Source organism: Cygnus atratus, chromosome 1 (assembly GCF_013377495.2).
Source record: "Cygnus atratus isolate AKBS03 ecotype Queensland, Australia chromosome 1, CAtr_DNAZoo_HiC_assembly, whole genome shotgun sequence".
Taxonomy (NCBI): Eukaryota; Metazoa; Chordata; class Aves; order Anseriformes; family Anatidae; genus Cygnus; species Cygnus atratus.
The window spans coordinates 199,816,973-199,844,764 of NC_066362.1; the positions used below are offsets into that span (position 1 = coordinate 199,816,973).

Below are 27,792 nucleotides of genomic sequence, written 5' to 3' on the forward strand. Positions count from 1 at the left end.
GAGTACTCTGGCCTTACCATGTACTTAGTTCTTCCAAGTGATCACAGCTTTTTCCATTACAGAACTAAAACTGAGTAGCAAATCTCACATTGATGTAAATCAAGAACCACTCCATTAGAGTCACTGGCCCGGTTCTGGTCATCTTTTGTAAGTCTTGTGTAACTCCACTAAAGTCAGTGGAGTTACCTTGGATTTATTTCAGATCTAAAAAAGATTAGAATTTGACCTTAGGTGTATTGGCACAAACTTGTGTAAACAAGTAAAGAAGGATTGAAAAGATTTTCACTTAGAAAAGGAGGTAAATGTTAGGAACTACAGACTATTAGGAGGTTTGTCAGAAATGTCATCACAGAAGTGGGCACTGGCACAATGCAAGAAAAATGGCAATTTAAACTTGGCAAATGTACACAACAACAACAAACAACAAACTAAACAGACCACTCATAGGAAAGGAGCAAACAAAATATGTCTGCTTATTTTTGATGGTGGTGGTGGGTTTTGTGTTTTATTGTTGTTGTTGTTGTTGTTATCTGTTTGTTTTTGGTTTTGGCAGTAAAGCTAGTTTAAGAACTCCCCACCATCCTTTTCAACCTTAAGCATATATTCTTGACGTGGTATTGAAGTTCAGTCTCTCTTTAGATGAATAGACTGAAATGTTTATGGACCTGCAGTATAAACTTAAGTGTTGAAATACATCAGGTCAAAAATAAAATATCCTCAAAGGAAAAAAAAAAATCTGAGAATGATACTGTGTCTGATGGAATAAGCTCCATCTCTGTAGTAACACAGATAAACACCTACTGAGATGGGTCTGGCTTGCACTTTGACAGGCTCATCACCAAAAAAGTCCCTTATCATGGAATGTTGTGGGCAAAGTTTCACTCCAGCAATCACTAGCTCTAATGAAATATTCTTATGGAAAAAAATGTAACATCATGGTTACTGTCCTCTGGAATCTTCTGTGCTGATATTTTCTGAGATGCTTTATTTCCTATCTTTTTCAAAAAACTTACAGGACCTCTTTAAACAGAGTGCCATTATTATGCACTCTTATGCTATAAGAGTGCTTATTGTGTACTCTTGTACACCAAGAGTGAAAATCAAAAGCACGTTCTTTAAAGTTCTAGTTGTACAGGGGAATTTCAGCCTGCGATACCATAGAGGAGTTAGCTGCATATTGGAATAGAAAAGTCTCTTAAAATATTCAGAAGACTTGTAGTATACATCCTATACAACTTCTGCACACAGGAAGGCAGTAACTTAATTTGATGGACAAAATCTGCCCAGTGTTCTGAAATTCCGTTTTGTAATTACTGCTACTTTTCTATTTTAATGATTGTAAAACAAATGAGGAATGTACCTGGGAAAACAAACAAACAAACAAACAAAAACCTGAAGGTGCTGTCAAAGTGGGTCAATTTGGACAAGTTATAGTCCTCACCCTAATTCTGTCCATAGCCATTATTTTTTTCTGCATTTGTTCACTATTAAAGTCAATATGTATCTCATTAGCATAAGAAAATGCTTAATGAATCGAGAACAAACAGAGGGGTCCAACCCCGACAATATATTGAGACATATTTGTGTTAATGAAAATAAAGACACTTTATGGCTGAGAAACCTTGTGAAATATTGAGGTAAGAAGAGCTTTCATACCATGAGGCCATTTAATACACATTTAGTGTCTTACCTTTCGTACATTGCACTTATAACAAGGGAGTCATTCAAAATTATATATATATGGAAGAAAAGGAGTGATTCAAGATTTTGACAGGAATCATTGTCTTATATAAAAAAAAGAAAAAAGAAAAAAGAAAAAAGAAAAAAAAAGAAAGCAAAACCAAAACCTTACAGTAAACTAAAATCAATGCTCTGAAACAGCTTTCCTCATGGAAGCACCAAAGAGGGAAATGGTAGTTGTACTGGAAGGGAATGTCTTATTCTTTTGGAGTTTTCAGTAACAATTTTTAGAAGAATGGGTTAAAAAAAAAATGCCTTTCATGAAACAAACAAAGTGATCAGGTCTTAGGACTAGCTCCTTGAGTTTAAAAGATACCACAAGGCTAAAAGGAAAAAGGAGGAGTTATTCTCACGTAGTTACGTGCTGCTGCAGTGCTTCTGCACTCTGTTGACCTTTATTTTCTTTCACAACAGCTCTTGAGCACTGTAGATCTCCTTAGGCTGGGCTATTAAAGTTAAACAACAATAAGGCATCTAGTAAGTGCATTGGCAGTTGGACTACAAGCCAACATGGTCACCTAACAGGATTTCCCCTAGAAGAGAGAGCACTGTAGTATTGGATTGTTTTGGTTTTTGGTTTCATGTCTACAGAATTTCTAAGGAGGGGACATTCATTGCCTCAGTCATTCCTCACTGAGCTTCTCTGCAGCCTCCTAGCCTCCCTTCACATGGATTCTAGGACTTGCAAATGGCCTTCACTGCCAGAGAAAAGGAGTTCCATCTCTTTTCTTCCCTCCTTGAATCACATGTGATGGATCAGACAGATGCTCTGAAAGGGTTGTGGTGCATGCTAGGGAAGGCACGTAGGGATGGACCAATGTGACAGGAATGAATTTGCTCTGCCCCTGCTCTGGACTAAATGGATGCATCCAGAAGCCATGCAACACTATGCCCAAGATAATATACACTGCTTCTGTAACTACTTAAGCTTCTGGATCATATTTGACTTGTACCCTTCCTCAATAACATGTAGTTTTGTCTCCAGTCTATTGGAAGAATTGTCTAAATCACATGAAATCCACCAGAACCTAATGGTACCTACCTAGTGCATCTGAATGATTGTGGCGGTGAGATGGATCTTCACCATCTCACTAAGGAGAAAGTTGAACACTCTTCAGCTCCTGAAGGGTTGTTACACAGAACGGAACTTACTTGGAGGAAAATTTGATCTACAAGATCTCCTTTCAGATGCAGTAACATTGCCACAATTCAGATTAAAGCATGACCCTCTCCATGGTATGACTGACAGATGACAGCATAAATTATTCAGACAGAATACTGATTCTGATTTTAGAACTAAAATAATTACTTCCCGGCTCTCTGGAAGCTGTAGGTACATTCCTGGTCATTGCACAATTCTGTCAAATGTTATTGACTTTTTTTTTTTTTTTTTTCAAATAGCTACTGTTGATTTAATATGGAAATGTTATTTGTATATTTTTGCTTCAAAGGCCTGTACTTGATCTATGGCTTTGTTTAGCTGTCAGTTTAGGCTCAGCTTTGACCAAACACAGGTTTTCCTCTTTTTAAGCAAGTACTGAATTATCCTTATTTAATGAGCAATCATGATACTGAAATATAGCCTTTGAAAGTGAGGGGTCCATTTTGATTATGCCCACTCAGTAAACACATCCATAGCTCTGCTTAACTTCCATAGACTATGGCTATGCTTTTGTCTACAATACTGACAGCATGTCATTATTTCATGACTTGTTTACTTCAATTCCTTTTTCTCTACTCTTCCTATTCTACTCTTTGTATTTGTTTATATACTTCATGGAGAAAAATGCAGAAAAATTCTACTCAGTTATGTCACCTTTTTTTTTTCCATACTTCACTTGTTTCTGTTTTCGAGGGTAGAAAGCAAAACTATATCCAGAGCTGGAGTCAATGTCTCTATTCTCTTTTGACTCCAGCACACAAATTCCACATTTTTGACTGTTTTTATGGAATAATTGCATTAACTGCCCTTCCCCCCCGCCTCCACCCCCACCCCCCACCCCCAAGACAGCTTTATAACATTCCACACTACATTAAGAGCAACACTGAACATATTAAAACCTTTGTTTTCTTATGCTCACACCAACCTATATTGTATTGTTTTGACACTTGCGTGTTTCCTTGCAAGCAAAAATCTCTGGGATATCGATGTAAATACGTCCTATTTGATTCTGTAGTTATATAATGCAGCAGGGAAGCAATGTTTATTGATAGCTATAACGTGCTATCCTTGTTTATTAGCAATTTACCAATATCCAAATGAGATTGGGTTGATAGATGATTAAGAATAACTATTCCATTTACAAAAGAATCCATGTTTCTTAGCAAATTAGGAACATTCATAACGAGATGGAGAGTTTGATAACTAAGACGAATAACTAAACACTTTAGGAAGAGATATTAAAGGTGACGTTTTAGGTATAATGTTGACCCCAAGACAGTCCTGTAACCCAAATGGACGTGGTTATGATCATGTGTAAGTAAGTTATTAGAGGATCTCTTTTTTATGCAGCATTACATTTCTATGCCTGGTACTGACTATTGCAGAGACAATATCTCATAGATGGATTTAGAGTCTGATCTAGCCTGCAGTTTCTATTTTCTTATCAACTTTAACATGGTTCTTTCTATGTTGCTATTACAGGAGGAAGCTTTTCCTTTAGTTTTGCTTCATGGAACCAGCTAAAACTGTCCAAAGTTTAAAGGTTCTAATCCTAGAGAAATTCAAGTTACTGTTAGAAATAGCAAAACAGAATAAAATATGTTACCTTCCAAAGTGTTCCGGAAGCTGTAATTGGCCATTTTATCCATGGATCCAGATTCATATTGAGTCAGTGACAGACAAAATTCAACTTCAGCTGAAGATGGGAGCCTTGGAGTCCTTGATTTGTCATTGTTCCCAGGATTTCGCAGTATAGGTCCTTCACTAGTAGCATTGCATAAAGACTGTTGACTGTTGTACTCTTCAGACTGAGTACAGATTACCTGTATAAAACACTTTCTGTTAGCAGAGTTGCAGTTGTAAAAACAGAAAAAAAAAATCAAGCAGGAAAGAGGTACTTTGTTTATTATTATTATTATTATTATTATTATTATTTAGAAAGGAGTTAAGGAAATTTACAATATAATGTTTCTTGCAATAATATACATTAATTTTAATTATTTTAATGAATGATTTTAATATGAGCTTGTATACTTCATAGAAGACACCTCTAATAATGGTGCACATTTTGAAATAATACATTTGTGGGTGTCTGAAGCTGTCCATATGGACTAAGGCATCGGTTCTTATTTATGCACTTGAAAGCTCATTGAAGATAAATTCAGTGTTACCAACCAATGCAGCGGGACTCAAATGGAGTTAAATCTGCTACTGCAGTTGCTAATGGAGGTTTTTGGCTTCAGCAGACTACTGAACAAAGCCATAATTGCAGATTTGTCTCCCCATGTGGGAAGGAGAGAACTGTTGATTTGGAATATGAAAAAAAGTTATCTTCTGTTCTGAAAATATCTGTCTGTGCTTTGTCAGAATAAATGGGCAAATCACTTAATTTCACTATGTTTTGATGACACTTTATGTTCAGAACAGGAAAATACTGCGTTCCTCACAGGAATATTGTGGAGATGTACATATATCGGAATCTGAGGTACCATAGTCATGAGTATTGGAAAAGGACCTGAGGCAGAAAGAGGGATAGGAGTATTAAATACTGTCAGAATCTAGCATTGTTTGTATAAATGTTCTGGGTTCACAAAGTACCATGACATAAGTCATTATTAATCAGATGACCATCAGATGACTGGAAGTGGAAACTGCCAGTCCACTTTGAGAATACTCAAATCAGTAGTTAAGTAACTAGTAGCTCAATGTAACTTTAAATGATACTCAGATAATTGTAAGTCAAACTCCTTCACATTTGCTATGGGTTAAAAGTGACCACGCAGACCATCAGTGTTACTCAGGTGTCACTCAGAATCTTTTAAAAGCCACAACAACTTATTAGTTACCTAAGGATGTAGGTCCTATGATGACCATGAAGATCTCATGGTCATCATAAGAACTCTCATATACTAGCTCTCACTGCATCCACTGCTTGGCCAGGATTTATTTTATTTTATTTATTATTTATTTTATTTTATTTTATTTATTATTTATTTTATTTTATTTTATTTTATTTTATATTTTATTTTATTTTATATTTTATTTTATTTTATTTATTTATTTTTTCCCCACGTTCTGCTAAAATAAACCCGTAGGCACTTCGTACAGGTACTAACACACATTTCTTCTTTACATTCAGGAAAACCTGCCTGACGTGCAGTCAGAATGGAGGATGGAGGAAAAGGTAATGACACAATAACAAGTAGAAGATCAGACTAGACGGTTTGGTGGTCCCGTCTTGTGGCACAGCTGATGGGGTCTACAAAAATGAAAACGAATAACAGTGGCTCAAAATTTCCAGGAGTTGTTTCATATGTACTGCAGATGAGGCTGCGAGTCTGAACAAAGTGTGTTGTCTAGTGCTTTGCATTATTTTTTTCCGAAAACAAAACAAAAAAACCAAAACACCCAAACAATACTCCAAACAAGCAGAGATCTATTCAAAATATAGGATTCTGTGGTTAACAGGTAATCAGTGCAGTTAATGAGAAAACTGTATGGAAAAATAACAGGTCTTAATATCGAGTGATATATCTCAAGAGAAAACACGTAACACTGAAACCTCCAGAAGTCTTTCATCCTGGAGATGTGTTCCTGTTTCATGGACAGAAACAATGAAGAAAGTTATTGAAAGCAGTCATTTCTGCTGTGAATGAGGTAGAAGAACATGAGATTCTCTGTTAGTGAAGGAATTGAGTGGGAGATTCACTTTGCTGGCACTAGCTGTGTACGAATTGCTGGATTGAAACAGCGCTTTAGAGCAACTTCTGCAATCGACAGAGAGAGAGAGGCATCTCCCGCGTGTGATTCAGCCCTCCGAAACCGGACGCCTGGTAGGTGAGGTGTACTTACTTCTAAGGGGTACCAAACTCTCTCCATTGATTAAGTCAATGAAAGAAAATGTGTAAAAAAAATCAATGTGAAAACTGTCTCTGTACTGCAGTTAGCAAGGAAAGCAAAATTAAGAGTGTTCAACTTAATGTTCTGCTTCTGCATTAGGATGGGTTGAATCACACCCTGGAGGCATGGATGTGCCTCTGAAGTCACTAAAGACAGAAAGGCAACTTGCTTTGCTGTCTAATGAACTTTTGGATGACTGGAAGGAGATGAGAAATACCATTTTTCTAAGTGATTTGACCACAAATTCACGGAAAATGTGTGACAGAGCTGGTGATATAACCTAGATTTCTTAAGGAGCTGGAGTTCTTAAGTGATAAGTTTCCTATGAATATGAATCTCATGAATATTTTTTTTTTGAGGAGATAAGAAAGCTTTTCAGAGAAATTTATCCACTGAGACTCTCTTTTAACTGAGATTTGCCCCAGTCTGTTAAAACTAGTGAGATGCCCTTGGAGGCTTTAGGTGGTTATCCAGCAGAGTTTCATGTGTGCAGAACTTGATCCCTCCTGGCAGCTCTAAAAAGTTTCTTTTCAGAATTCACCAGGAAGGGAGATGTAGCAACATGGAAAGACCTACATTTATAAACACAAAGTACAGCTATGCTATTGTTTTTATGACTGTTTTCTCTTTGTAAAAATTTACTTTCTTGTAGTTCAACCCAGTTAAAAGGAAAACAGGTTTCAGGCTGTGGGAAATGCTCTAGTAATTTGTTTGTAAAGAATGGACAGTCTTATGTCCCTAGAAATGCACTAGTGAAGAAAACAAGTGAGCCTTGGCTGGTGGATCTCAACCCATTTCCCAGTCTGCATTTGGCTTGGAAACTACATGCATGTAAGCTTTCTGTCTAGCTCTGTTTTCTCCAGTCCTTATGTAGATCTTCTTTCGGCTTCTCTGCCCTGTCATCTCCTGTCTTTTCATCTTCTCCCCACCACCATGGAGACACATCCCTATTGCGTCCTAAAGAGGAATCGCATGTTGCCTTCAAAACTCAAATATTCAGATGGGCAATCTTCAGGCATGAGCTCAAATATACTAAACAAAGGAACGTTTCCCCAATGTTTTGTTTATCTGTTTCAGCGTGATTTAATGCAACTCTTAATGTTATGAGGCTTATAAATGTCTATTTATTTTGTTATTGTTCAATTTATGTCTCAGTGTAGCCCTTGTTAACTGTCTGATTAACCAAACAGAAGCCAGATGCTATAAGGTATCCATTAACTCATGATCATGAAATAACAGCATAAGGCAAAGGAACGAAAATGCTTATCTGTGCCCTTCTGCCATTTGTTCTGCACTACAAATTAAAGACTGGCCGTAAAGTTAGCCAGGATGCTTTTCCAGAAAGGTATAACTGAGGTATTACAAAGTATGGTTCTATCCTGAAACTATTATTTGCTGTTTTATCAGTCATGTGTTGTGTAAGTTGTAACAGCACAAAGGCCAGTCAAACATTTTTATTTTTATTTTTTAGATTTAATCTGCATAAAGTTTACACAAAATAGGTCACATAATTGCCTTCTTTTCATTCAGTAGGTGTTTCTACTAGCAAAACACTGCTTAAACACGTTGGTTTTTTTTATTCCATTTTGTAACAGTCCTGAGCAAATATCTCTCTTCACCCTGTAAAAAGCTTCATGTGAGAAACTAACTTGTGTTTTTGCTGTAGAGAATTACTTTTCTGTATTCCAAGGTAGTTGTGTAGTCATAATAAGGAGAAATGCTAAGTAGATAAGTGGACAGTAGAAGGCCTCACTGTTCCAAAATAAGGTAGAAGCTTGAGAAAAACAGGATGGGCAGTGTGAGAATGGTAAAACAAAGATCACAAGTTCTCAAAACATAAGAAAGGAGAAATTAAAGGGTTGAAAAAAAAAGAAAAAAATGTACATATATGGTATAGCTTGTGAACCTGTAGTACTCAGCCAATGAGGAAACAGGGGAGGTGATCAGGCATCGGGTAATAGGGAATAAAAGTTATGATTTGTTTACTAAAATGCGCTCCTGATTGACAGGACGCCCGCCATTGCAATCGCGAATAAAATAGCTTCACAGAAGATCCTGTCTGAAGAAAATTATTTGAGATTTTTCTCACAGTTTGGGAGCTTGTCTGGGATCTTGTCGCCTGCCGAAGATTTCTTGCCACCACAGACAGGAAGGTGCACCTCGCTGATTTCAGCGGTCCAGTCGGGGGTGGTGAGTCATCTCGGTACCGCCGGCAAAGGACCGAGACTGTTAACCTGAAGACAGGCTCTGTGAAGCTCTGGGGAGAAGGGAGGCCAGACACTGACATACACAGACACAGCCCGGATCGAGAACAGGCACGGGGATTACTGCTGATAACCTGGACCGGGAAGCCGTGCACGGTCCGAGGTAAGGGAAACTTTATCATGTCTTGCCTCGGGTTGGGTTCGGGGAGACTCTTTTGTGGAGTGTGAATGATACACACTTTTAGTGCGAAGCGAATGTGAAGTCCCGATCTGCAAGGCTCGGTAGTCCTGCGAGGGGACGAACGAAGTCCCCTCGGCTGGAGAGGGACGAAGCGAAAGGGAGAGGAAAGGAGGGAAAGAGAGTCTCGGGGGGTTTGGGCCCTTAGGTGTACGGTACCCCAAGCACGGTGAAGTGAGGTGCTGGGCAGTACACCCCACCTCTGTCCTAATCCTAGGTGAAGGCGTGTGGTACCCTGTGGGTGGTAAAGTCCACAGCAGCACGTCAGGAAGAGCTGGGGATTAAGGGTGCCAAGAGTCAGCAGGGTGGGGTTGGAGACCCTGGGATTTTGCCTAAAGATAGCCCTTTGGAGAGAATGATAAGGATTTGGAAAAACAACCCAAAAACTAGGGAAAAAGATTAAAAATATATAATTTTAAAAAATGGTTTGATACTGTGTAATTGTCTGGCCTAAAAAGCTAATAAAAGGAACTTCAGTATTTTGGGTAAAATACGGGTCCGATGAAAATTCAGGCTTGAAATTTATATGTAAAAGATAAGGTTTTCAGAAGTGGAATCAAGTTATGCTCCCTATAATCCTAATATTGCACTGGAGGCAGTGGCAGGTGCTCCAGGAGGGGAGACAGGGACTGCAATTGACGCTGTCCCTGGAGAAGTCCTGCCGGGGAGTGCGGAGTAGCAGGAGTGGAGGTGGCGGGGTCCTGGTGGGGCCTCGGGGCCGTGCAGGGCTGACGTGGGGCTGGTGCCACTCCCCCCTTACCAGCAGAGAGGTTAGGAGTTTTAAGAAGGAAATGAAGGCTTTAATTGAGGGCCTAGCAGAACAGTCAAATCCATTTCTAAGGCCTAGATTGTATTCCTGGGGGGGAAATGTCAATCCTGAGTATGTTATTCCCTGGAGAAGAATGTGATTCGGCAGGCAGCTATGCAAGAATGGGAAAGAACTAACACCCGCCCCCCCCCCCCCCCCCCCCCCCCCCTCGGACCGAGAGTAATTCCAATAGAGCAGAAATATCCGCTTATCCAACTGAAATAATAACAACCCACAACATAGAAATCCTATGAGAGACTTGGGGTCAGAATTAGAAAGTACTCGGGGATGAATCCTGAGGACCCGGTAGCTCAAGGGCTCTTTAAAGTCCATTTTGTGATTAAAGCCTGGCCAGATACACAGAAAAAGCTCCAGAAGGTGGGAGGATGGAGTGTGCAGTGCAGGTAGTATGAAGGTGTACGCCAAGAGGGGAGATGAGAAGGAAAAGCAGAGAGTGAAACTAATGGTATTCACAGCGTACTGGGTAGTGAGGCAGAGGGCTAGAGATAGAGGGACTTTCGGGAGGAGTCGGGCCCAGGATGGAAAGGAGAGGAAGAGAGATGAAGGAATGGCAGACAAGGAAAGCTACCTGTATTGCAGCCTAAATCCTAGCAGGGACAGGCTTTGAGAAGATGTTTTAAGTGTGGCCAGGCTGGCCACTTCAAATAGGAGTATCCAGAGTGGAAGATGGAGGAGAGATTGCTGTTATAAATTCAGAAAAGGGGAGTCAGGGCTTCTCAGAAAGCTAGTTCCCTGCTAAATGAAAAAGTGTACCTCAAGGGTTCCTCAAGTGTACCTCAATGGGGATCACTCTACAATTATTGTTACGGGCAAAACAGACAGCATGGGAAGATTAATAAAATTTATTACCTATTGCTGATGGGCTGGAGCAGTGAGAAACAAAGAAACAAGCTGGGGGCACCTTCCCCCATCCACCACTCTCTTCCACCTCTTCCCTGCTCTGAGTGGTGCGGGGGGGGTGGAGGAATGGGGACTGCAGTCAGTCCGTGGTGCTTTGTTTCCACTGCTCCTTCACGGTCACTCTCCTCCCTGCTCTGTTGTGGGGTGCCGACCTTCCTGGGCTGGTCCTGTGTGGGTTTCTCCACAGGCAGCAAAAAATAGGCTCTTTGGGAGCTGCTCTGGTATGGGGTCCCTCTCGTGGGATGCCGACCTTCCTGGGCTGTTCCTAAATGGGCTGCAGTGTGGAGATCTGCTCTGCCGTGGTACACCATGGGCTGTGGGGGTCTGCCTTCCCCATCAGGGCCCTCTCTGTGAGCTGCAGGGGGGCTTCGGCTCCAGCACCTGGAGCACCTCTGCACTGCACTCCCCCTCCTCTGCACTGACTTTGGTGTCTGCAGGGAGGTTTCTCACTCTTCACTCTCCCAGCTGCTGTTGTGCAGCATTTTTTTTTTTCCTTTTCTTGGGTGTGCTCTTATACAGATTTAAACTGCATTGCTCATGGCTTGGCTCTGGGCAGCGGTGGGCCCCTTTGGAGCTGGCTAAAACTGGCCCTTATCTAACATGGGGCAGCTGCTGGATTCTTCTCACAGGGGGCTACCACTGCAGTCCCCTCCACTACCAGAACCTTGCCATGTGAACCCAATACACTGAGGCAGCTAGGTCATTACTGGCCTGTAAAGTATCAAGGCTTAAATTAACTAATGAAACCCTAAATGTGATGGGGGTAGAAGGGACTGGGATAACAGTGCCACTTTTTGGGGACACCAAGCTGAGACTAGGGATAGAATGATCACTGGGCAATTATTGTATGCACCCGAGGCAGGGACTAACTTGTTGGGAAAGGATTCGATAATGTAATTGGGCATTCAAATAATAAATTGTTAGGCTGGAATAACAGTATTATTAATGGGGTGCTTTCAAACCCTGAGAGCAAAGATATATTTGCCTTTGAGTGGAAAGACTCTGAAACGGAGCGGAAGCAGCAATACAGATGGACAATTTTACTTCAGGGGTTTACAGGGCCACCAATTTATTTGGGCAAGTTCTAGAACAAATTTTGGAGTAATTCCAACCTCCAAAGGAGGTGTTACTGTTACAATATGTGGATGATCTTTTATTGTCAGGACAGGAGAAAACAGTTGTGAAGGAAGACATTAACAGGCTATTCGACTTTCTGTTGAAAACAGGGCTTGAAAGTATTGGAAAATAAATTAAAATTCGTAGAAAGAGAAGTCAAATATTTAGGGTATATGTAGTGTCTGAGGAGGAATGAAGAATAAATCCAGAGAGGATTCAGGGAATTGTTGAGCTACCCCTACCCAAAACTAAAAAGTAAAAGTTCTAAGAGAAAGATGTTTTTAAGGAATTAGGAGTTACAAAGTCCAAAGGAAAATAGATACTCCCTGATGGGAGAGAAATGCTGAATAAAGTGCTAATGAGGCAAATATTAACTGTTTTACAGCAAGAGGGTCATTGGGGAATTCAAGCAATGTGTGACACTGTGCTGTGGAAATATGTATGTGTAGGAATATATGTACTCTGGCTGAACAAGTACTCAGGAGTTGTGTAGTATGCCAAAAGTCAAATGGGAAAATTATCTGCAGTCAGCCCAAAGGGGGCGAGAACCAGGAATTCAACACTTCCAAAATGTATAGGTAGATTTTACAGAACTCCTTAGAGTAGGTAGATTTAAATACTTATTAGTCTTGGTAGATCATTTGTCAGGGTGGCTGGAAGCTTTCCCTTCAGTATCTGCTACTGCGAACATAGTAACTAAAGTAATTCTAGAACAAATAACTCCCAGGTATGGAATTGTTGAAAATATTTACTCTGATCAAGGAAATCACTTTATGTCAGAAATATTGCAAGGGCTAATGTGGACTCTAGGAATTAAGTGGAAATTTCACACTCCTTGGCATCCTTCCTCTTCTGGAAGGGTGGAGCGGATCAGACAGTAAAGAAGCAATTGAAACTCAGCTTCCCCGAACGAAGTGCTTACCTTTGGCACTTCCCTGAATTCAAACTGCACCAAGAAAAGATGTGGGAGTTTCACCATATGAAATATTATTTGGATTGTTGTACCTGGACAAAGGGAAAGAATTACCTCAAATTGAGACAAAAGATGCTTTTCTTAAGAACTATATACTCAGGCTGTTGTCCTCTTTGTCATCTCTCAGGACCTGTGGATCATTAGCTCAAACCCCACCCTTGGAAGTCCTGATCCATCCATTCTGAGCAGGAGACTGGGATCTGATGCAAACATGGAGAGAACTGAAACTGCAACCTGAGTGGGACGGACTGTTCCAAGTGCTCCTGACTACTGAGTCAACAGTAAGAATGGCTGAGAAAGGGTGGACTCATACCTGGGTAAAAGCATCAGTTAACCCTGATACCTGAGAGACTGCATTAACAAAGACTTTTAAGGTTAAAACTGTTAAAACTATCTATCGCAAACCTTTAACTTCTCCTAAGAAGAATTCTTAATGAATTAATAAGTAAAAGGGATTAAATTACACAGAATTGGAGTGTTTCCAGTGAACACTCTCTGGAAGTGCGAGAAAAAGAAAGGAGGGTATTCAATCCCCACCAGAAGAATCCTTATTAGTTTGTGATTTTTATTGTTTTTCTTAATTATTATTTCTTAATTAATATAGGGGTGTATATATACATAGAAATGATGTATTTTAAGTTTATCTTAGTAATACGTATTCTCAAGGGATTAGTGATAGGATGGAGGGAAAAATTAGCATTTCCAATTAATCCAGAACATCTCTTGAGTTCTATCTCAAAATAATTGTTGGATTTACACCCAGATGACTAGAAAGATTGAAACGGCCTTGTCCCTGATTGCTATTTCCAGCAGCAACTGTGCCTGGATTCTCTAGATTTCTAAAAATGACAAATCATACTCAGTCCTGGGAAGGAATAGATTTTGAAGTTGAGCTCCCTACACATAGTCCTGGCTACAACATATTGTGTTATCAAAGGTGCCTTTTAAACAACATTGATAGAAAACTCAGGGGGCAATATTACTGACCCTGGGTGTGGAAATATCCATGAAATAGGGAATAATCCATACTGTACTGAATATGGTAGCCATGGGAATGCTAATATACATAATGCACACCAGATACAACATGAGAAGCCTGTAACCAGATGGCCTGTCCCAAATGGCAAGGGGTGGTACTGGCTATGTGGTAATAAAGCCAGGAAGGTGTTGCCCCTAGGATGGAAGTGAGCTTGCACCCTGGAGGCAATAATTTCAAATGTAACTATTATTGAAGACCCACAAATCCGAAGCCCCTTGAGACCACACGCAGAATTAAGTGGACTCCAGATAATTCTCTAGTAAAATTCTCCAGCATTTCACAGCTTTGCAAGGTGGTTTTAACCTTGGTTAGGGGTGAGTGAATTAGAAAAAGCTATTGTAAATATCTCAAAATACAAAAAATATTGTAAATATATTGAAGATCTTGAAAATAAGTTAGATAAGTTTGCAAAAATAGTACTCTAGAATCAAATAGTATTAGATTTATTAATAACCTCATAAGGAGGAATGTGCACTGTAATTAATACTAGTTGCTGTATATTTGTAGATCAAATGGGATGAATTTGACTGATCTCAAAAATATTTGGGAAAAAACAAAACAAAACAAAAAACACAACAAGATCCTACACAGAGTAGCTCAAGATGACACTTTCTGGGCATTTAGAAACATTTTGGAGAAACTAATTTCGTGATTACCTGAATAGAATTGGCTCAAACAGCTATTTGTTGGTATTGTAATAATAATGGCATTGTATATCTATCACCCCCCCATGACATCCGAAGAAGAATATTGCACCTTAATGTTGGAAAAACTCTAGAGTACAGTATGTGAAGAGGTACAACAATAGGAGTAAGAAAAGAAGAGGGGGGAATTGTGAGAAACTAACTTGTGTTTTTGCTGTAGAGAATTACTTTTCTGTATTCCAAGGTAGTTGTGTAGTCATAATAAGGAGAAATGCTAAGTAGATAAGTGGACAGTAGAAGGCCTCACTGTTCCAAAATAAGGTAGAAGCTTGAGAAAAACAGGATGGGCAGTGTGAGAATGGTAAAACAAAGATCACAAGTTCTCAAAACATAAGAAAGGAGAAATTAAAGGGTTGAAAAAAAAAAAGAAAAAAATGTACATATATGGTATAGCTTGTGAACCTGTAGTACTCAGCCAATGAGGAAACAGGGGAGGTGATCAGGCATCGGGTAATAGGGAATAAAGGTTGTGATTTGTTTACTAAAATGCGCTCCTGATTGACAGGACGCCCGCCATTGCAATCGCGAATAAAATAGCTTCACAGAAGATCCTGTCTGAAGAAAATTATTTGAGATTTCTCTCACAATTCAGTAGGTGTTTCTACATGCAAAACACTGCTTAAACACATGTTGTTTTTTTTTTTTTTATTCCATTTTGTAACAGTCCTGAGCAAATTTCTCTCTTCACCCTGTAAAAAGCTTCATACTCAGATCGAATGTCTGCTCTTCTGCGTTATAAATCCACACTCTCCAGAGAAATAGTTAGCAAGATGCTCTGAGGATCAGCTTATGTAAGTAGTTAGCAGAGTAAATGCCAGTAGATGGCAGTCCAGAATGTGCAACATCATTCCTGGGCCTTGTAGCACCCAAAAAGAAAAAAAAGAAAAAATCCCTTGGTGCACTGCAGCTGAGATCTTTAGCACAGCTCTTTGTATCATTTCTTAGAAAACAGACTGTAAATGTGTGGAACTGTTGCAGCTGTCTCGCACCTTTTCACAAATGGGAAACCCTTTTGTCTTTTAGTATGCTAGTGCTTACACAGACCAGCCCCTGTGCCTAATAAAAGGAATTGTGTTACAGGACTCTTTGGCAGTGTTCAGTCCTATGTCTGCTATTTTTAAATTCAAAGCTTTAGGGTTTTTGGTGATAAATTCTTTGTGCTTGCTTTGTATCTGTGCTCATAGGGACCTGCAATATGTGTAGCATAGAATCAAAGAACCACAGAATATCCCAAGTCAGGATGGACCCACAAGGATCGTCGAGACCAACTCCTGGCTCCACAAAGGACCACCCAAAAGTTCACCAAGCCCAAATCCACCCCTCTCCAGAAGCTCTAGTCCAGAGAATGGCAATGAGCTGGTGAGGGGTCTGGAGAACAAGTGGGATTGTTCAGTCTGGAGAAGAGGAGGCTTAGGGACGACCTTATCACTATCTATAGGTACATTAAAGGAGGCTGTAGCGAGGTGGGGATTGGTCTATTCTCCCACGTGCCTGCTGACAGGACGAGGGGGAATGGGCTAAAGTTGCGCCAGGGGAGGTTTAGGTTGGATATTAGGAAGAACTTCTTTACTGAAAGGGTTGTTAGGCATTGGAAGAGGCTGCCCAGGGAGGTGGTTGAGTCACCATCCCTGGGGGTCTTTAAGAGACTTTTAGATGTTGAACTTAGTGATATGGTTTAGTGGAGGACTTGTTAGTGTTAGGTCAGAGGTTGGGTGATCTTGGAGGTCTCTTCCAACCTAGATGATTCTGTGATTCTGTGATTCTATATGTTTTCATGGTGTTATGCTCCAGGTTAATATAACCTAAACATACGTACTTCAGAGTGCAGCCAGAGCAACCACTTGACTTGCTTGTCTGTGGGACACATCCTGCCTCTCCCAAGGGTGGGATGTGGGCATTTCCAAGTCCTCCTTGCTGCATTCCCCTGTGTCTGCTTGTCCTACAACAAGTCTAGATGCTTAAATCGGAGCCCCGGGTCCCATTATGTGTCTAAAAGAAATTTTGTACTGGTTCAGTGCCTTTCTCTGCTCTGTCTCTCTCCATTTATTCACATGTTCTTGGTTGGGAATGGCATTAAAGTGCAGCCCTCATGCCAGATTTAAAACATGGCAATTGTAAAGAGGTTTACTTTTTATTTTTATTTATTTATTTATTTATTTTGGCTGCATTAGGGCCTGGCATGATCTAATCCTAATTAAGTGGCATGCAGAAGCTAATGTACTCGCAAAATGAGAAAAATACAAGGAAATCCCCAAACGATCTACAATAGAACAAATTGTACAACTGTACTTTGGGAGATCACTTTTATAGGTAGAACTTTAAAAGGTGTTGTATCTATAGTAGCCCAAAAGGTTTGTAATAGACTGTGTATCATTATATCTGATTGTTCACGTACTCCTGAATATTACCAGGAACTGAAAGGTAAAACAGGCAAAAAAATTAAAAAAATAAAAATAAATCGCAAAGTTAAACTTTAAAGAAATTTAATTATCTTTGTGACCCTTCTAGCATAAGCATTAACTGGAGGAGCTACAAAACTCAGGCTACAAAGAGATGAGACAAACATGAAGTGACAGCACTGAAACAAACCCAGGCCCTTCAAGGTATTTTCTCAGCCTTCAGGATAGGCTGGCTGAGTTTAATCTCTTTACTCAGAGACAGCCCAAAACTAGTGGATAATTTACATCTGGTTCAACACCTCAGAACTGTGCTTGGGTGGAGTAGGAAACTCTGCTATCAATTACAGCTGAAATATTCATTAACACTTTCTGGCTTGACAGAATCTGATTTCCTGATCTCTACTTGTCTTCAAGCTGTGCCCTGTTAGAGTTGTTGTCTTCACATCTAACATAAATTCTCAGACTTACCTTTCTACATGAAGGTTCTTTTTCTGGTGCATTATTAAAAAACAAAACAAAAGCAAACAATATTTTTTTATGAAATTCCTTAGCTATTTATTTCTATACCTTGGAATATGTTTATTTTTCCACACTACACAATTCCTGATCAACAATGGCTATATTTTAGAGAAGAGACAGACACATGCCAAACTCTGCTTTTAGCCATCCATGATCCCATGGAAGCGCAGGAATTACTTTCAGATGATAATGACATAAAATGGCAGAGGATGCTCAACTGGCTGTCCCTGCTGTGTGCAGATTCCACTTCCCTCAGGGTGGGGATAGCATATCATGAGATCAGTCCTGATAAATTCTTTTACAGTTGTTTGCTCCATTTGGGCTTTATTTATTTATTTACCCGCTTATGGATGACACAAAAACTATAAGTTGCAATAAAAATTAACTGTTATAATTTATGAGATACTCAGCTGTCCACAAGGATGTGGGGCTTGGCTGGTTTAAGAATCAAGATGTGTTGGCTGCTGGTGTTTAGGTTTTTGAAATTTATTAACCCTTTTTAATGGTGAACAGAAAATAAAGCTTCAAATGTTCCCGTCAGACTATTCAACTAACAAGTACAGTTCCTTGGTAAACTGTGCTTAGAATTAAGTAACTGCACCTGAATAGCTGAAATTCATATTTCTTATGAAGTCATATTTCCAGGTAATGGATCTAAAGTACTGCCATTATTAGTTCAGGAGACTTGTATCCATTTGCTATTTGTGTAACTTGTTCCCTTTCTGTAGTAGCTTTGTATTTGTGTAAGTGGTTCTGCAGGACGATACGGAATGAAGTGCTAAGGGAAATTCTCGGTGCTTGCAGCAAAGAATTGACTCCAGGCTTACACCAACGCAGCTGAGAGCAGACAGCTCTCCACACTGTGTAATTACTTCTCTCAAGGCACTCTTCTTTTGGAAGAGACAAAATTCAGGGGGATGAACCCAGTGGTGTGGCCATGTTTCCACAACTGCAAACCTAAAGCAGCACTTTCCTTGTTGTCTCTCTAGCACATGGAGGGAACCCCAAAGCTCTGATGCTAACTTCCAACAGAAAGATTCTGCTTTTAATTGCAGAAAATGCTCCATTGACTTCAGTAATTTCTCCAAATTATCTCTGGTGCAGAGGAGAGCAGAATTTCATCTATTACTATTTAAGTGAGGCATAATAACTATTTCTTTAGCAAATCCATTAGCTTGGATACAAATGAATACAAAAACAAAAAACTCTCAGAATGTCATGGAAAAACTGTATTTGCCACCTCACTTTCTGTTAAATCAGCATGGAATTGCAAAACTTGGTAAAGCATTAGTAGGTGTCATGCAGTCCTAAATAAATCTAAATGCAACACTTGAATCATCACAAGCAAGCAACCGAAAGCATAAAAAAAAATCCTTCCCACCCACCCTAAATCATGAACAAAGCAAACAAACAAAAACACTAAAGATTCCTCATAGTCTTGCTGGTAAAAACAGAGTCAGGAATCAAAAGTTTCACTTAGATAATAAACATGAGAAAAATGTGGACAGATAATTCACTCAGCTAAGTGGTAACAGCAGCATGCCGAAGAAAAAGTAAGGGGAAAGCAAGAATTTCAGCATGTATTCATGGGTATCCATGTTGCCATGGCAACTTCTCAATGGAATAAAGTATTTTCTCTTTTCTTTAGGGCTTAAAAAGAAAAGAAAAAAAAAAAAGAGATGCTGTTCTGCAAATAAGCACTTTGCCTTTTTTTAAAATAAATCCATAACTGCATCTCGCGCAGAATTTCCTAATGTAACAAACATTATTTTGTTATGCTTTGGAAATAGACTTAAAATTATTGAAGGATACCATATTATAGATGTTTTATTGAAAAGGTTTCTCCTGCCCTCTTTTTATTTTGAATGCTTTATAAAAGCCTATAAAAGCCTAAATTCCTTCACATATTTGGATCCTCCTCTTTTTTTTTTTTTTTTAACCCCTTGTTGTTTAGCTACAGAGCTTGGATAATCAACATATTCTGCAGCAAACCTATGGCTGTTTTCCGGCTGAAGCTAATTCTATTTTTGTTCCCTTTTGATTTTCTGGAGTGAGATTCTGATCTCTTATTTTGTGCTACTTGTATCAACTAAGTTATTCTATCTTAAGCAATTATTTAAATTTGAATTCAAGGCCAATAAAGAAATATCAGTTTGTGTGGTATCTTCATCCTGAACTGACTGAAAATGCAGCTCTGATCAATCTTGCTCATTCTTTCTCTAAATAAGGCAGCAGATAGAAGATGTTAAATGGAATGTCACTATTTGAAGTTAAAATTGTTTATAATCCTGTTTTGGAAATTTTGATGAAAGTGTAATATTTCCAGAAGTGACTGAAAAATGTAAGTGATAAACAACCATTTGCAGAAATTACTTGAAAAGCTTCAGCAAATACTTAGGTGTTTTTACGTGCTGACATTGAACGTGTTTTAAATATAGCACAATTTTCATTGTTGTGCTCACTGAAGTTATAAAAATATATTTTAAAATCAACTTATTTCATTAAAAAAGCAGTTATTTTCAGAGTATATTTGTGACAATGACCTTAAATGAGAAGTTATAAACTGACTATTTCTTAAATATATTCATTACCACTGGTAAAGTGTCTGGGTATTTATTACAATGATGGAGAAATTCTAAGAATCTGGATATGATTAATAATACCTTTGAAAAAGTAAGCTACACGTAATTATCTGATCCCTCCAGGGCTTTTAGAAAACACTGCTGGCAACTTGCTGATTCCTTTATAGTCCCTGTCTCCTACTACTTTGGTTATCTCATCCAGTGTATTGCACTGATAGATCCACTTGACACAGGTAGCCCACTCAATTCCAGTTTCATTTATTCCACTTTAACACTTGCACCATTTCCATGTAACTTTTTATTTAGTTTAGCACTGAACAGCATCAGATCCACTTCATTCTGGTAACGCAATCTAATTAAATTAGTAGAGTTCATACAGATAAATACTGTTAGAAATGAGTTGAAGGTTTATATATGGGATCAAAATACATGTTTTTGGCTATATATATTTTATGGCTATGCCTACACCGGTAAATTAAAAGTGGCCAGGAATGTTCCCAGGCACTAGGACCAAATGTCACAGAATAATCCATGTCTATGCTAGCAAACCCATCTTTGTCTCCCAAATGGTTTAACTGTATGCAAACAACTTCCTAGAAATGGTCCCTGAAAAGTACCTGCTTGGGGTACAACTACATATAAATATACATATATAATATATATATATATTTACATATATATATCTGTATAATACATATAAAATGTATGCCAAAGAATGTCCTAAAATAGGTATGTTACAGTACCCAGGAATGATTGAGTTTACAGGTATAGACTCAGTCTATGTTGTTTAGGGGACACAAATCAAGATTAAACACAGAAAACCAGTACATTAAGCCCTGTTAGTCATTGTTTTGTAATCTGAGAGCTGCTGGCTTGTATCTCTTTCACTTTTCATTAAATCACTAAAACTGCTCAACCTTTGTTTGGGCTATTGGTACAGAAATAAATAGAACAAAGCAAGATTTACACCAACATATTCATAGACTTCAGCACCAGAAGGGACTGTTGCTATTGTCAAGATGGAGTATGTCTATGGAAGCTAATGTCACTGTATTTTAGGCACTGGTAGTAATGAGCAAGAGACTAAAAACATCTAGAAGCCTCTGGTGTTAGAACAGCACAGTATAGTTCAAATATATGAGACCTAGGTAAATATCTCCTAGGTGAATATGTACAGTAATCCTGGTTTAGGGACTAACTTGCAATGCTTTTAAGTGGCGGGAATAGCTATTGAGTTTATTTCTTAGTTCCTCTGAGCAACAGAGATCACTTCTTATTTTTCTTTTGAACTACAGAGGAGAATAACACAGCTGTTTCTTCCATGCTCTAAAGATTACTTATTTATTTGTCTGTTTATTTAAGCTGAAAGCAGACAAGACTAATTGGATAGTTTTTAACACTTGCAGGGAGGAAGACGCCCGGACAGGGGTAGAGCCTCTGAAAACTGTTTCCTTCTGTTTCCATTATTCAGTCACCAGCTGTCTTGCAATGGTTGTGTGCTAGCAACTTGCATACATAAATCCTTTTTTATCTTTGCTGGCTGCTTCAGCAAACCTGAGCCTGTTCAGCCTGCTAAAGGTCATGCTTGGACACAAAGACATGACTTTCCTCCTTCTAGACTAACTTTTTTGTTCTTAATTAAACTAAGTCCTACAGTCAAAGAAGAGACAGAGAGATGAATGAACAGCTCTAAATGAAGATCAAGTCCATGTAAAATCATTTGTTCTCTGGCAGTTTACTTTCTCTCCAGCTTGTGCACCTCACTTAAGTACCTAAAGTCAGGTAGGATAGTTCTGACACAATCAGATTTTCCCTTCCTCTTGCCTTTCCCTTCCTCTTCTCCTTCCCCATCTTTTCCCCTCAGCCTGTCCTTACCTGCCAAGAGGAGAAAAATGATGCTGGGCTGAGTAAATTAGGGTTAGTTGGATGTCTGCCACCCATGTATTCATCCGTGCAGACCACACAGTCCTCTGCATCTCGCCAGTCCCAGTAGGGGATGGTGAAGTTCTCATCACCTGTTATCTTCTGGATCTCACTTTCCCAGAGGAGCAGAAAGACACGATGCCAAGGCAGAAAACCAGGGGCTTCATGGGCAAAATCGATGTCCCGCCACACATTGGACCCACCTAAGAGTGTGTCTCGAGAAGCATAATAATGCATCCACACAAAGAGGTCGTACACATTGATGTTTCTGAACATGGGGTTGGAGCCGTTGTTCATCTGGGTATACGTGCCAGTGGCAATGACATAGTCCTGGCTGGGGGTGTTCTTTGCCAAGTTAAGGTAGGCAAGAAACTTGTCCTTCTCGCTGTTGGTGAGCTGGAAGATGTTTCTTCTCGTTCTCAGTCGCCTTTTAGTGCAGTTGAGTCCCGAGAAACCAAACTTGCACTCCCCGCAGCTGAATCCCATGAAGTTACCTTTACATTTGCAGGTCCGGTTGTAAAACACAGAAGGCCAGTCCTCTCTGTCATCCACTCCTGAGAAAGGGAACTGTGGCCCCAGTGGAGCTTGAGAGAGAAGTATGGCCTGGCAGGCCCCTCTGTTGGAACGCTCCCCACAAGGGGACCCGTCTCCATCCCAGAGAGGACAGCACTCCTTCCTCAGCAAGCTCTGGGTGTTTGCACAGGCTCTGGGGAACTGCCCGGCAGACGGCTGAAGGATGACTAGCAGGAAACCCATGGCAAACAGAGACATCCTCACAGAGCAGCAGGAGAGCATCAGCGTTACGCTTCAGTGCATGGAGAACCCTCTCTGACCCCTGCAATGTCCTGGGTATAAAAGAATTTTCTCCCTTCTGCTGGGAATGCTTCACTGCTGACTTCTACTACAGTACACCCACCAATGTCCTTCCCCATTCCTACCCTGGGCACATTTACACAGAGAATACACTTCATGGTTAATCTGATTATCACATGTTCTGGGCGAAAGCCAACTGACTTTTTCGCCCACCCCCTACAGGTTTCAAAATAAAGACATTTATTACAATTTGTTAATCTTCTGCCTAGCACATGATTGCTTTCTTCTGGCAATTGGAGAGGAAGTAAAATTAAAATTTGGACGCAGAAACAACTGTCGGGTCTTCAAAGTAGTTGTTTGATAATACACTTTGGTGTAAATGATTGTTTTAAAAAAACTCAGAAGAATCTGATCAATTAAATACGCACAGTGAATATGAAAATGAGAAAAATATTTTTGGGGTAGACTACATTTTATTTTTTTTAAGAAAAAGTAAACATAAGATGGAGTCAAATTAAGTGTGCATAGAGGGCAGAAACCAAATACATGATTTGGCATGGCATTTTTCATATTTCAGCAACAGATGCTTTTCCCAGGCTAGCATATGACAAAGTATCTTCACAAGAGAGCTGATAAACTTTTCAAGAAAAAATAGTTTAATTTCACTGGAATCAATAGCACTTTAATGGTTAAGACTACACTCAAATCTGTGCCCAAATCTCTGCAGTTTTTTTGGAAAGTACAGGCAATTTGCCAACAGACTTGACAAAAGTACTTTTAGCAGGACCTGGAAAACAAGCCTTGACTTTGGTCTTTCTCCCACCATGAAGTCTGCAAATCCCCTATCTATGTTGTTTGCTCAATATGTTACTCCAGACCTCCCACCTCCTTTTTCTTCTTCTAAGAAAGCCTGATCAGAGCTAATGGAGCAATATGAGAGACATTGGACGTTATACATACTTTGAAATTGCCCCTTGAATTAAAGGGACAGCAGCTGGTTTCCTTCTGGGTGAATTGCACATGAATTATCCAGTTTTCTTCAGCTGTCATTGTTATTAGAAGAGTGTTTTATTTTTATTTTTTTTTTCCTAAAAGCATAATGAATTATTTCCTCATGGTTACAGAGAATGTCAGGAAGGCAGGGACAACATATAGGGAAATGAAGTGAGAACTCTGCTGAGAAACGATGCCTTTTGCTGGGATCAGCAGCTCACCACATGACTGTGCTGAGGAGCACGAGGTGCTTTAATCCTGTTGGCTTCTATGCCTCAGATATTCAGAGAGATTATCCCTGAGTCCTGGTGCCGGGGAGCCAGTGATGGAGGCACTCGGAGCAGGAAGAACAATGAAAAAAGAGCTGTTTTTATTTTAATTAATTAATTAATTAATTATTTTAAATGTTTCTAACCACAGGCTGATACTTACTGTTGTTTGACCGATTCCCCTGGTTTCCATGCTAAGCTTGTAAAACAGATTTAATCACAGAAATGTTACTTGTTTGATTTATTTTATTTTCTCTCTGCCTGGCTGTTTGGGAAACCTTTGCAATTCATTTCATTTAGTGTTCCTCCCATGGAGGCTAGTGCAAAACTGGTATATATGAGAAGAGACCCATCTCTGAGGATAATGATAAATATATATATCATTAAGGACATTGTAATGAAATGTAATCAATTTTCACTGAAAAGCCACAGGGATTGGGAAAGGCTTGAGGCACAGCCTCAGAGTGAACCAGAAAAGCCCTCAAATATATGCAGACAACCATACACAAAAAATACATTCAATATCTTACTTTTATATTCAATGGAGATTTAATGTTCAATGTTAAAAAAAAAAAAAATAATTGAATACAAGCCTTAACAGTTATCATATGACAAGTTTCTGAAACAGCTAGTTAACAGAGGAATCCCCTGTGAAACTGTATGAATGAGAAACTCTGAATGAGAAATGTGACTGAGGAGCAACATACGTCTTTTTTGACCTACTGCTGAGCAGAGGCCTCTTTTGATTAATTGTGAGTGATTCAGATAGTATTTGGAAAATCAAGCTTTCCATATATAAGCAGGCATAAGAGTTAACCAAGTAAGACAATATGTGTTCCTATTCCCATGCGTGACTGTAGGATCACCAAAACATGAGACAGTCACACCTCACATGCTGCATCCAGGCAAAATTCTCATCACTTAAAAGGCCTCATGAGACTTTCCATTCCTCTTGTGCTTCAGCCCAGCACTCTTTTGTTTCACTGTTCATCTAACACAACCATCATATCTAGCTGAAGTTTTTGTGTAAGTTGAATTTAGTTTTTTTGACTGAGAACTCTTTCTTGAGTTCTTCCAGTGGATTAGTATCATCACACTGCATGCACCAAGAGATTTCATTCTCATATCTGGGTCTCTGAATTTGAGTAGGGGTCGAGACATTCACTTAAGGCCCACAAATGTTAGATTATCCATAAGACTAGCATGGTTAAAGCATGCCAATTTCTGTATCCAAAGGCAGCAGCTTGATGGCCATATCCAAGTTTACTTGATTCCAAACCAAAAATGATCGTGAATCACCTTACTTTTGTGCCTCGTGGAGGCAGTCTTTGACAACAAGCTAGCACGGGACTTTACTTCATGTCCTTATATCTTAACTCTACCCTAGACTTTGCAACTAGATCAGTAAAGTATCGCTTTCAGTCTAGAAAAGCAACACAATAATATTAATATCTAACTTGTGCTTTCATTACAAGGTCCTTAAGTGCTTTCTAGAGAAGTCAGTAGTTATGAATAAGAAAACCATCAGACACGGTGAAAAGTCTTCTTGAAGTTCACATGCTGGTATTCTTGTGGTGTGAGAAACAGCTTTTAGCACTATGCTGCTATTGCTAAACCAAAGTCTTCACATAGACACCACCCATGGCTTTCTTATGTAGTTACAGGCAAAGAAAAGGAACAATCCAAATCACAAACAGTATCAGCTTGTAAAAATAACCCTTGGCTTCCTCAGGTCTGACCAGGCTGATCTTCAAAAAGATAATTTCTTACATTTGGAAAATAACATCGGAAATTTCAAATTCAGGCTGCTGATACTGAAGCAATCAAAGTTTCAGGTAATATTAGTGGGGTTTAAAAACTTCTAGAACTTGGATAATACTGTGAAGATTGTATCTCTCAATATCATTCTTAACATTTTTTAGAGATTTGGTGTTTTTTAAGGTCCAATTGTCTATGTTGAGCAGGGAAACAGCGAAACCTAGGTTGGGAAAGTGGAGAATCAATTTAATAGCAAATATTTTAAAAGCCAGGTATAAAACTGTTAAGAAACAAAGGCTAGATAAACAAAGAAAGTTGGTGCTGCTCAGTTCCAGTGGAGAGAAAAACTTCTGTAAAGAGAGAAATAGTAATATAATACATGGCTATTTGAGATAGATGTGTACAAGGACCTTTTGACAATGAGAGAGCACTGACAAATGGAAGGAAAGATAGCCTATTAGCCAGCCAGGAAATTCAGTCTGACAAACCAATAAGCTTAAATTGTGTTCTCTGATCCTTACCTGCTACACGCTGTTGTTCAGCATCAGCATCCTTATGTACTGCACAAGGCACCCGGTTTCAGAGGTTTGCCTGAGCTCCTGCTGAACTTGCATTTCAGGTACCTGAAGGACAAAGCATTGTTTTTTCTTCCCCTTGCCCCATGTGCCATGTACCAGATGGAGCTATCATTCTTCCTGGTGGTTTGCCAGTGAGCCAAATCTGTCTCCTGGCCCCCAGAAGAAGCAAAACAGTAGTGGATGTAGGATGATGACTTCTGTATATGTCATAGATACTAATTTGTGGTTAAAACTAGTATTAAATGCCTGTTTTCTGGCTGCTGATAAATGAGTAGGATAAGTTTAAGAAGAGTCCTGACTATCATTAAGAGCCATGAAAAAGCTAGGCATTTAAACATTACATCCTTAGGTGAGAAAAAATAAAGTTTCTGATTAGAAAATAAGAATTTAGCTCAGCTCAGTTCTACAAATCAAGGCTCTTTATTAAGAGAAGCAGACTACAAATTCCCATAAGATTTTTAGCCTAAGACAAATATCTCCACACCCTGTTTGGTATGATGTTTGAAGATAAGGCTTAAATACCCATTTGGATGTATGAAAGGAGCATAGCCCTGGGCTGAAAAATGGTTCTGAATGCTCTAAGTAATCAACTTTTAACTCAAAAGCAGCATGCCTAATATCCAGTCAGCACAGCTGATGGTCTGATGGATGTACCCGTGGGCATATTCAGTCATGAGTGGGATGACGGGCCCCTAATCTGACATTCAGTGCAAAGTTCGATTAAGCTTAGCTTGTGCAGCAATTCAAAGCACTCCTGTCACCCCACGCCAGCCTTAGCCCTGAGCTCTTGCAGAAGAATCCACAGATGTAGTTGGCTTCCCAGGCTAAAATTATTTTATCACATAATTTTAATAAGAGCAATCACTGCAATATTGGATCAACCCCCTTCCTGATAACAGCATATCCTGCTCTGTGCATGAATCCCCAGTCTCAGCATTGCTGAATCAGCCAGAGAAGACGGAGCTAGTGCTATAGTTATATGCTGGTTTTATATTGCATACAAAGAGGAGAAATACACGTTCTAGCAGAAACAGAAATGTTTGGACAGATGATATTTGATTGGGTACAAAGTCTGCTGGCACAAAGTTAGTCTACACATTTTAACAACATTGAACCAATGAGTTTTACTGTATCAGTGCTTTTCTAACGTGGC

General features: G+C 39.4%; 2 protein-coding genes across 2 annotated transcripts in view; one reads left to right on the plus strand and one right to left on the minus strand.

Annotated features, from left to right (window-relative positions):
- TYR (tyrosinase) overlaps positions 1-22,999 on the minus strand; it is a 59,056-nt gene extending 36,057 nt beyond the window's left edge. Inside the window, exons 1-2 of the mRNA XM_035542570.1 lie at positions 22,181-22,999; positions 4,509-4,725 (exon numbers count right to left, since the gene is read on the minus strand). Coding sequence (XP_035398463.1) covers positions 4,509-4,725; positions 22,181-22,999 — 1,036 coding nt within the window. The remainder of the gene's footprint in view (positions 1-4,508; positions 4,726-22,180) is intronic.
- CTSC (cathepsin C) overlaps positions 1-27,792 on the plus strand; it is a 770,970-nt gene that overhangs the window by 348,681 nt on the left and 394,497 nt on the right. The gene's annotated exons all lie outside the window — the stretch shown is intronic.